The following is an 11,769-nucleotide window of genomic DNA, read 5'->3' on the forward strand; positions in this document are numbered from 1 at the left end:
TGAATAAAAACAAAAATATACTCCAAATAGATACAAATGCTAAAAAGAATTGGATCATATAATTTAGTTCACACTAAATTACTGATAACAATAGACTCTTTTTACCCATGTATATATGGGTTAATGTGATTTTACCCCTTTAGGACTCATAAGTCATAGAAATACAATATGGATAAGACAGGTTATAAGCAGACGAATTTATGTGAGTTCATAGGTCAGGTTGAAAATTGTCACATCTTACAAGAATACGTATTTCTTTCAATATTACTTTAGTGATCACATTTGATTGCCATATATTTTGCATAGGATATAATGTGTCACAATGTATTGGAAACCAAATCAACACGTTTCAAAACTTAGTTATCCCTTGGGAAAATTTGAGAGAGAGAGAGAGAGAGAGAGAGAGAGAGAGAGAGAGAGAGTGTCAACAATGTCAGTCCAATGATCGACGATTTTACAATGTCACAAACAGCTACAAATCAGACAATTTACAGAGTTCCAAACAAACCTTCGCTACAGAGACCGCCAATACCATGTTTCACCAAAAGCTATCAAGTGAATAGACAAAAAGAACTTCCAAAAGGCTACCCACACTCTCTCTTCCAATACTGAAACACATTCCCCTTAAAAAGACCTATACTAAAATTGGAGTTACAACACTTCCAGATGGTATGAATGGCCATTCTTAAGCTGCACAAAACACCCACTCCAAATACACCTATCCGGCGTCAACCGTTTTTTTTTTTTTTTTTGGCCTTTTGGGTGCCATTGCATACTTTTTCTACGACTGTGTTTGGATAAATGCCATGGATCCAGACAAATAAATTTGGTTTGTGTTGCTTCATTATCTTTTTATCTTTTCCTTTACCTTCTCATTCCCTCCATAAATCCATCTACAAATCCATAATCCAAGCACAGACTAAATCGATTCAGGTTTTCATCGCAAGACAAGTAACATTTTTTTTAACTTCAGTTTCTTCTACCCAAACTCGAGTGGTGTCTATCCGACAGAGATCCAGGTGCTGCTTGGAGTTCCAAACCCAAACCTAATTCAACATCCGGCGACTTCTGATGCAAACCGTCGCTAACTCTACTCCGGACGTCCCCCACATCAGAAAAATCATGGCGCTGGGAGATCTTCAGAACATCGCCCATCTCAAGGTCATCTTCCACTTTTGCCCGTCGGCTTCCGCCGGAATCATCTACTTCTGCATCTCGAGGTGGGGCCCTTGGAGGCCTAGAAGCCTCTTCTTGTACATACGCACGGAAATTGTTTCTTGAAGTTTCAATCTTCGTGCAAAACACTTCAACAAAATTGTTGAGGCAGCCACGATCGTAGACATTGGGCCTGTTGTCTGCTCTGTACCGAAAGTTCTCATATGTGGTCTGAAGACTCCAATAAGATCCATGAGAAAGGTCATAGAAGTGAGAAGTCAAGTACTTTCATGATTAAGAGAAGAAAAGTAGCTTATAAGACTAAAAGTATACATGGAATCTAGTAAAACAAGTTCACTGCAACAAATAGAACAAGCTGGTTGTAACATTATGCCCAACTCGCAGCTAGGATACTAACAAGGAATCTAAGAGCAAGGTAGATGAATCCCCCATCACAACCACCATCGTCATAGCCCCCAGAACCGGAACAAAAACACCCCATGACAGAGGTCAAAAAACACCTTCTGTCCTGACTCAAGTAGCGTGGGGCAAAAGCTGTTATATAGTTACAGGATCTAGAGCTGTAAAATTTGATCTTTTGGTTTTAATAATTGGTTAACAACCTAAAAAATAAAGAGCAAATTCTCCTACTCAAAGCTTTACCGACCAAGGAAATATCATTGAGGTTTCAAAATTTTGAAGTGTAAAGACTGAAACCTTATGCGAGGAAAACTTGCTAATTTGCTATGGACAAAGGCACAAAGCCCATTAGGCCCCTTATGCAACAACCACAACACAGATGTCAACCTTCTCTTTGACGAAAAATAAGATTGAAAAGGAAAATTCTGAAGGACAACCAATTTTTGCATGCAAATACCTTTTGAAACTCTTTCTGTTTTTTGCTCAGTAATACCTTGTGGCTATGTAGCACTCACACTTCGCCGGAAGCAAAGTGTCAGTGTCAGACACGGACACTTTCTAGACACGTGTCCCGGTGTCCGTGTTCTAATTTTTTCCAATATTAGGGGTTAGAACTCTCCCGACACTCTAAGGACACGCACAAGACACTTTAGGGAGACTTTAATGATTGTCCCTAAAGTGTCCCTAAGTGTCGTGTGTGTCCTTAAAGTGTCAGGGAGTGTCGGGAGAGTGTCCAATCCCCTAATATTGGAAATAAATTAGGACACTATGAAGTTAAGTTTCGGAAACGTTTCGGGCACCGAAACGTTCGCTTCAGTGCTAAGTAGCCATGTGGTACTCATCTTAAAAGTAATTGGGTTATAAAGTGGGGTCATCACTTTTACATGGGCTATTTACCCAACACGAGGGGGGCAGGGCAATTGATGATTGGTGATGGGTACCACTTGGCAGTGCCATGAATTTTTTCCCAAAGAACACCTTGGCTGAGCAAAACCAGACTTGTCAAAAAGCAACCAGAACAAATCAAGGATTCCAGAGCTTTTCCCCATGAACTGGTTACATTACCCAAAAATTGGCAGAAAAGCTAGTAACTTGATCCTTTTGGCAAAAAACAACTCCTATAGTGCAGAAGAATAATAAATTATTTTTGTTTTTCAGAGGTGTCAGAGGTAGAGTAAGTTCTTGCCATAAAGGAACACTCACCTGGTTTGTGCCAATGAGATACAAATGAAAGCCAGTGAGACCACCCACAAACCACAATGAAACAAAACAATAGGCCATTAGTATCATTGATGCAGGTGATTTCTTCATAGCTTTCCAAACAGTTCCATGTTCATCCATGAGAAATTTCATGTATAAAGCTGACATTGAAAAGACGAAGACGCAGAGAAGAGCTAAAGAAGACACAAATAGAAAGAAGAAACGGTAGTTCCGCTGCAAAAAAAAGGAAAACAAAAAACTCATAATTAGCTTTGTAAATTAGAAGTTCCAGCAAAAAATACAACATAGTTAAAAAAACAGAGTTCTTTCTTTCGATGTTCTGGTATTTTTTGGGACAGATTTTGTTATTCTATGTAAATGTCTTATACCGCACACCGAGTTCTATCTAACCATCTATGCCTTTTCAATATGCTGCAATATGATTCATGACCTACACCCTATCACGTTACCGCAAGGATATACTGGTTTGATAACCTGTACTCATAGTCACAGAAATAACTTATCAATCAGGTTCTAATCTTCACAAGTAATCTTGACAAAATTACTTCACTCAGCACCCATTTAGCATGTCAACAGCAAGAAACAAAAGAGAGCCAGGTTAATATAGCAATTATTAATAGAAAATTCAACATGGCCTTTCACAATTACTAATTCACATATTTAATCGAGAGGCACATTCTTATTTGCCCAATCATAAGCTACCCCGTTTCTCTTTCCAATAAATGTTGATGGACTAAGTTTCTAAGTATACAACTCAGCTAGCTTTCCCTGAAATTATCAGTTAACTGACTTTTTTCCAGAATCTCCAAATAAAAATATTACAAAGCTGCATGTTCCGCCTTTTCGCTGACTACCTTGATTAAACCTTCCAAAAATTGTTATTTTTCCAGCCTGCATTTTTCTGGTTCGGTTCTGGCATGTCGGTTCTATCTCAATTCGATGATTGATGAACCAGGTCCAAGAAAATTCAAACAGAAGCAGATACATATAGAGAAGGGGAAAAATTGCACGAAGTTCAAGAAGGGAGAGTTATGAGCATTATAAAGTACCTTCCCAATGCATTGGCCCACCCAAGGGCAATGGTGATCAAATCGCTCCACACAATTATCGCATATGGAGCAATGAGAGCACCGAGGAGGGCGATACAGCATGCATGTGTCACAATACTTAACCCTTACAGGCATGCCGTTTACAATGACTTCCTTAGTGCGAGGTAATTGTAGGCTTGGTGTTGGTCTTCCACCAGCCTCAACTGAAGCAGAAGATTCATAACAGAACTCTTCCTCTGGAGGATGTGCACTGCGTGGAACAATGCCAGGGTCGCGTGCAGAGGTAAGGAAAAGAAGCACCAACACCTACAGGAGAATTACGGGATTAAATGGGCCAGCAGAAAAGAAAACCACCGGACAGGAAGATGAGGATAGAGGTTTTTACTGATAACAAAATTCTTCCTCTCTTTTCTTCTCTTTGCTTTTCTTTTCTTTTCTTTTTTTTTGGCAGGGGAGATAAAAGAACGTCAAAGTCAACTACAAATTTTTATCCCATTGGAAGAACCCACCGGTTATTATACAAATGTTTATCCCATTGGGCTCGGGTGTGTATATAGGAGTTGGATCAATCAAACTCTAATAAAATGGTTAACCGAAATCTGAAAAGAAAAAAAAAATTCACTTTAAAATTGCAACCTATTCGATGGAGTAAAAAATTGTGTTTCATGATGAGGTGGTGGGAGGGTAATGAAAAAGCTTTTTCTTCCGTTACCTAAATTTCAACCAAGTCAATGAAACAAGGGCCATAAAAGGAAAAAGAAAAAAAACAAGGGCTATAAAAGGGAGGTTAGGAGAACTAACATAAATTGTGTAGACAATTGTCGCCACCAGAATCGCATATCCCGCATTATAAGATGGAAATTTATGAAAGAGGTTGCTCGCAACAAATGTGCAAAAGATGGCGACCGGAACGATGACTAGCAATAAGGTAACTATGAGTGACCTAGCATCTGGTCCAAAAATCAGCCTCCCATTACACATAAATCTCTGCAGAGAGAGACAACACAAACATTCAGCGAACAGAATGAACAGTATAGTAAGTAAAATTGACAAATCCACATAGTAAAGCCACAACAGAGAAAAACTGTCATTATTTACAACTAAAATCTTTACATTTTGATCAGAAACTTAGGTAGCATAGGAACAGCAAGACAGATACTTAGGTGGCATAGCAAACGCAAGGAGGAGGACAGATATTTCAGAAGCACAGACTCTCCTTGGCCACATAGCGTCCTGACTCAGACTCTACTCGGGCACTCAAGCATACCTGTCAGATTGCAATGTGGTGTATCTAAGGGTTAACCGTTTTGGTTGACAGTCTGACAGAACATTCTTAGGAGTGATGGAAAAAACTAAAAGTTGTTGAGAGCCATAGCAGAGTAACGAATTCCCGTACTCTAGGGAGATTAACAACCCACAAATATGAAAGATGAGGCACCATCCCCATGTGAGGAGTTTCCTACCATGTCTGTCAATGGTCTACACTTCTTGTAGGGCCTGCAAAGACCCGTTTAGATGGAGATTTTCGTTGGTGATTGGTCAATGGTAGACGCCGAGTTCTTCAAGGGGTATTTTGGAGAAGGAGGGTAACTTTTCTTTGTTTAAGGTAGAAAATCAAATAAATCTTGTAGGAAAGAATCACCGAACAAAGCAATTACAAATCTCTCTATCAAGGTAAAGGAACATAATTTAAGTATCCTCTTGGGTTGTGAGGGGTTTGGTTTTTTTATTACGCGTAGCTTCGTGGGCATATGAGTGTGTTCTTTCTTGACTACATGTGTGTTTTCCCCTTGTGGATTGCTTGATCATGATTTTGTATGCCCGTTGGGGTAGTGTTATGAGCTTCATTGCAATGTCAAATTTTTGGTAATCCATTTAACCACTTACTTACCAATAAATTTATGTGTTTCTATTAGGTAAAAAAGGTAATTGAAGAAGAAGAAAAACATCGCGCTCTGTCACACAATTAGGTTTAAAAAAACAAGGATAAACTTAACTTTTCAGAAACTAGAACATATTCACCAGTCACTAACAAAGATCACGGACAATTCGTTCAAAAATAGGAGCGCAAGATCTCATTTCTGAAAGATAAAATCAAGTGATTATCTTCGAACCTATGAAGGACAAAATATCTCAGTTCTTTCCTTACCAAACCAAATGTAAACAGGGAAGAAACAAGGTAGGAAGGATTCAGAAGTAACTAAACAAATGGCTGAGACACGAAGACTAAAAAAGAAGTCCTCAAATCTCTTACAAATAAAGAAACCTAAAACTAGTGTCCATATAATCTAAAAAAAAAAATCGAACACTGAAGCATTCTGCTTGAGGAATCCAAGGATATTGAGGTTCAAAACAGGCCAAAAGAAATAATATACATTCACTATTAACACATTTGGAAGTCGCAGACACAGTGTTTTAAAAGGCTCAAGGCACACCGAGCTGCCATGGTCCCTTGGAGCCTGGGCGCAAGTTGTAGAAAATGATTTATTTCTGATATGTGCAAAATTTGCAGCATAAATAAATGCTTCTACTATTTCAAATACAATAAATTATATATAGCACACACCCCCCCCACACCCCACCCAATATTCAAATCAGAGTCCCCTCCCCTTACCCCGACTTGATGTACCCATTGACAAGTTTCTTAATAAATTTGTTGCCTATCAAAAAATATATATATTCAAATCAGAGTAGAAGAAAATATCAGAGTAGAAGAAGAATTGAGGAAAAAGAAAAAATATAGCAGAGGAAGAAGGAAAAAATTAGAGCAGCAGAAATTTGTGCATCAACAACAATTCATATAGGTTTCACGTTCAAAGACTTGGCAACAACGATAGAGAACTTGGGCTGACTTGCTCAAAGATTAGCACTGAAGCTAGTACAAAGTCTTCTAACCACATTCCACATTAGTTAACATGTTGAAGAAAATGGTATATTACCTTAGTTTTAGCCTTGATACCAAAATCCAAATGATCAAAAATAGCCTAGAGATAACACATTCAAATATCCAAACTGAAACATCAAAATTCCTCAAAAACCTCTTCTGAAAGAGTTATCAATTAGTAAAACCATTAAAAATATTATGATAACCCTACATTTAAGTAGCTAAGGAGGTTATCTTCTAAATAACAAGCAAAAAGCATTAAAAAGGAGGACACAATGGGGTTAGAGCAACCACTCAACAAGAAGTTAATGACGCATGGCCTACAGCATGGCCCACACAATGACGAAAGTGTGGTTTACACCTCTGCGGCATGGTTCCAGTTCCAGAGCACCACAAGAACGTAAGTCCTATAAGGTAGGACTTTGGCCCCACATGAACACTGAGGGATCACTGTGGCTTGGAACATTGTACCTGTGGTAAAATGCTATAACAAACTGCAGTTGAAATAAAGTGCATCAAATTAGACTCTAACTAACTTCATGTGGCACATCTAACAAGCATCAACATTTGGTGATTCCCCACACCTTTAGATTTAATCTTCATTCTTCACAAGTTAGTTAGGCAACGTCCATGTGACCTTTTTCTTATAAATGAAGGATTAGACCTTCTCTCCCTCTCTCTCTTAGGCATGCAGTACCATATACAGATTCCCTTTCCTCGGTGACCCGACCTTGATTCCAATCTAGTTCTTCTATAATCATGCAACCACTAAACCAAACTTTATCACTTATTTTTCGACTTTCTGCGAATTTATGCGGCAACGAAGTAGTAGTAGTTCTCATTTTTTAGTACCTTTAGTGGTTCCTATACTTGTCATGTTCCTCAGATTATTTCCAAGGGTGTTGAAGCTTCTCATTTTACAACCTTAGCCGCGGCCTATATAGGTAAATCTGTGGAGGGACAATCATTGACTAGTTTTCAGAACAGTCTTTTGTGTCACACCCAAGGGAATGCATGTGCAGCTAAAAGACATTAGATACGTTCTAGAGTACTACCAAAACATTACCCTATCCCTATTAGATAATTGTAAACAGAAAAAAGAACAGATTGGAATCTCATTCCTAAAATTCCTGTTTGGTCTACTTATATCATACCTCTCCTCATTCCTCAATGAATACTCCACTTCTAATGTTCAGTAAATAGTTAAATATAACCTTACTGACCGACTTAATTAAAAGAAAAACCAGCTTCTAAATACCCTTTTCTTCCTTTTCTCAAAGTAGACACCTTTTCCCAACCAAATAAAACTGGATCTTCGTCACATCAAACTTTATTTCCTTTTCAACCTAAACCAGTATCACATTTGTGTATACAAGTGGGGAAGGATCTGCTCGAGAAAAACAGGACAATAAGCAAGAGAAGTAACGAATTCTCAAATAGAGAAAAAATTGATACAAAAGAAAAACAATTGACCAAGTCACAGACTTCATTGTGAAGGGAACAGGTTATAAATTGACCTAAACAATATCTTGTTCTAAGATATGCAACAGAGGCAAAAACAGAATTGGATCTTAGAAAAGAGACAAAAATGCATACAAGTTAAGTATTCGTTCTACTTAACTATACACATGCGCACGCGCACATTATACATACATAGATCATATTCTATTTTTTTGCTAGAATCACAATCACGACATACTTTTCAAAACGTAGCCATTGGAAGTATTTTCTTTATCTGCATCCATCAGATCAGAAGTATAGTTTTACTTCTTATTCTATTGTTTTTCCTTATTGTGGCATGCTATTTATGTCTGCAGCATTTTAGGTATTTTAGGTATTCCAATTGATGTTTGTCTCAGTAACTTGTAATTTCAACAGTGCATTCAGCAGTTGCATTGACAGTGTTCAAGCCATTAGGGTTATGGATATCTATATAACACAACTTTTGCTGATTGGAGTGCAATAACTAAACAAAATATGAGCATACAAGCTTTGTATTTCAGAAAAACAAATTTTACCAAAATACATCAATGTGATTTCCAGTATCTTAGTTATTGAAAATGAGCATCAACTTTCATAGTGCAGCGAAAGTTTAGATAGGCTGTATGAACCTAACATGTCAAGAGTTGAGTTACATTTCTCCTACGAAGTAACCAAAAGGATAAAGAATCTGGGAAAAAGTGACATTGGGAAGCAGTAAACACAGGTGCTTAAACAAAACATCAAGGTGCAATCTCCAACAACATGAGTGAAGCATGGCATAGAATTGTGCCTATGAAGTAACCATAAACTGAGCACTGCTTCTGAAACTTCAAACTATCGCATCCAAAATGCACAAGGCATGCTTATAACTAGCTATTTTCAGTTAGCAGTCCTTCTTCTAATTAACGCTCAAGGGAGGGATATCAAATTTTCTAAGAGAAAGCCTACTTACAACCCTTGCTTTCCAAGTCCATAACCATCAACACCATCAAGCCCAACTTCAAATTAATAGTAACTCATAAGCATCACTATTTCAAATAAAGCAACATCTTGAGTGACTAACTGTGAATAGAAAGACATTCCGTGGAAAACAACTACCCCTAACAGCACACACGTCATCCTGATGGTTAATTGCTTAATTGCCTAACATACTCCTATCCACTAAGCCAAGACCCATTTCCGACCATTCTTCTCGCATCCGAAAAAGTCAAAATGAAAGCCAGTATGATGAATTTAACAACTCAAAGGAGTAAAACAATAAGTCAACAACTCCATTCTGTACCACTACTCACCCAAAAAATTAGCCAGTTAATATGCCACATAATTACTGTTTTGCCAAGTTCATTGGGTATCAACTCGACCTATTCTTTTCAAACCACCCTCAATAGTTTTAATGAACTGAATTTTTGTAATCGAAGTCAACTTTATTGGCCAGTGAATTCAAAACAAAAAACTGGCACACACCTACCTTAACGAACCATCATAATTAAAAGGTTCACAAATATAGTCAAACATAACATCCAATTGAAGATCATTTCAGAAATCACCATTGAAGAGAACAAACCCTAGTGAATGATAATGATAAGAAAACAAATATAAGCATACCCAGAGTCACAAATCAACCATTACCAGCATCAACACCATGAAATGAACTGCAACCCTTGCGAAAGGAGGACAACAATAGACACTAAAAGCCAACACCACATTCCACTAAACTAACAACAACCCACGAACAATCAGCACAATATAAGCATACCCAAAGTCACAAATCAACCATTACCAGCATCAACACGACAACACCATGAAATTGAACTGCAACCCTAGTGCAAGGACAACAATAGACACTAAAAGCCAACAAAACCAGATTAAATTCAACAAAACTAACAACAACCCACAACCAATCAGCGCAATATAAGCATACCGACATTCAAAAATCAACCATTGGCAGCATCAACAGCACGAAATTGAACTGAAAAAGAAAAGGAACCTTACATTGCTTCCTTTCCAAACTTCGTACACGCGCTTCGCCATGAGTAGAGGTGGTTCCTCACTTCTCACTCACGCAGCAAGAGAAGGGAAGATTTGGCACGGAAAACCGTTCACTCTCATAATCTCTCTTTTTTTTCGTATGAAAATTCGTGTAAAAAGAAAAAGGGCGGTCCTATGGTTCAAATGCGGTGGACTGAATGATGGGTTTTGTTGGCTTTTTGGCGTCTTTGACAACTCTCTCTCTCTCTCTCTCTCTCTCTCTCTCTCTCCTACTTTGGTTTTTTGGGGATTACAAAAACAAATGGGGAGTTTCGGAGTTGCGGACTGCGATTATGCTTAAGAATGTTTGGAAGGAATCTTGGTAGGAGGAACAGTTAAGTGCTGTATGATTGATATGTTTAATACTCGGAATGACCAAATTACCCCTGTCTAATTATTAAATGGTTCAAAAAGTCTACATACATAACCTCCGGACACAATTACGTCCGAAACCGTTCGATACATACGAATCCATATGCATCATACGGCTCTGAACTCAGTTGTGATCAAAAATTGTATACGTAACCATACTCTGACTGGTTTGTTTTTTTTTTGTTTTTTTTTTTTTTTGGGGGGGTGGGTTTAGGAGCTTTTTAAGGGATGGCTTGTTTTGGGGTGGGTTTCAGGGGCTTTTCAGTGATTAGGTTGGGCTTAGGGGTTGCACACCACATCCAGATAGGCAGACATGTGAACAGTTGGAAAGCCATGTTGAAAACCAGAAGCAAAAACAAAGAAAGAAGAGAGGTGAAAAGGCATAAAAAAATTGGCATTGCCAAGAATCTTGGCTGACGTGCACATCTAAATTGCTTGCAAGCGGGTAATTCTCATAAAAAAATAATTAATGCTATTTTTGAATTGCATAGACAATGAAGTCGACAAGGGATGGCTGTTGAGGAATCTATGAAAACCGCACCAAAAAAAGAGAGGGGAAAAGGAAGGAAAAATCTTTACTGTAGAATTTGAATCAATGGATTTGGTTAGCAATCAAGTGGCGTAAGCTCGAATCACAAAAAAGGGTCAAAATTTTCAAATATTATGGTAATTAAGAGATTTGCTTGATCATCAACTTTAGAATTTTAGGGCTAGATTTTGGGTTTTCTTTGAGTTAGGCTTTAATGTTTGATCTGGGCTTTTTAGGCCTTTTGGATTGTTTTGAACTATATTTGTATTTATCTAGACACTTTAGGCCCTCGGATGATGTATTGGGTTTTATTCTTTTGGCTGTATTTTTCTATTTCTTATTTGAATCATTTCTCTTTTTTCTAATAAAATATTACTTTTATCGATCAAAATTTTATAATTTTGGAATTTAGTTGCCTAATAAAATATTACTTTTATCGATCAAAATTTTATAATTTTGGAATTTAGTCAAAATTAGCGCAAATCATACTAATGCTTTTAATTTTGTGGTCACAACAACTTCAGTGTTTCTCTTATAGAAGTACTGCAAATATCTGTTTGGTACTTGATCGATGTCATCTTGTGCCCATTTTTTTATTACAAGCATGCACGCCTTGGGTTGTGAGGTGA

At 37.7% G+C, this 11,769-nt stretch overlaps 1 protein-coding gene across 1 annotated transcript; it reads right to left on the minus strand.

The window, feature by feature from the left end:
* Positions 1 to 422: 422 nt before the first annotated feature.
* On the minus strand, positions 423 to 10,533 carry LOC131303244 (protein S-acyltransferase 8-like). The gene is made up of 5 exons (XM_058330022.1): positions 10,204 to 10,533; positions 4,647 to 4,832; positions 3,846 to 4,151; positions 2,779 to 3,009; positions 423 to 1,386 (listed from the first exon to the last, which is right to left on the minus strand). The coding sequence occupies exons 1-5, from the start codon at positions 10,240 to 10,242 to the stop codon at positions 970 to 972; spliced, it is 1,179 nt and encodes a 392-aa protein (XP_058186005.1). The 5' UTR covers positions 10,243 to 10,533; the 3' UTR covers positions 423 to 969.
* Between the last annotated feature and the right edge of the window lie 1,236 nt (positions 10,534 to 11,769).

Source organism: Rhododendron vialii, chromosome 10a (genome assembly GCF_030253575.1).
Source record: "Rhododendron vialii isolate Sample 1 chromosome 10a, ASM3025357v1".
NCBI lineage: Eukaryota > Viridiplantae > Streptophyta > Magnoliopsida > Ericales > Ericaceae > Rhododendron > Rhododendron vialii.

Coding starts and splice junctions, on each gene's coding strand:
- LOC131303244 (XM_058330022.1), bottom strand. CDS start 10,242: ATGGCGAAGCGCGTGTACGAAGTTTGGAAAGGAAGCAAT. Junction 4,152..4,646: donor CAATTGTCTACACAATTTAT/GTTAGTTCTCCT, acceptor ATTCTCCTGTAG/GTGTTGGTGCTTCTTTTCCT. Junction 1,387..2,778: donor ATCTCATTGGCACAAACCAG/GTGAGTGTTCCT, acceptor TGGAGTCTTCAG/ACCACATATGAGAACTTTCG.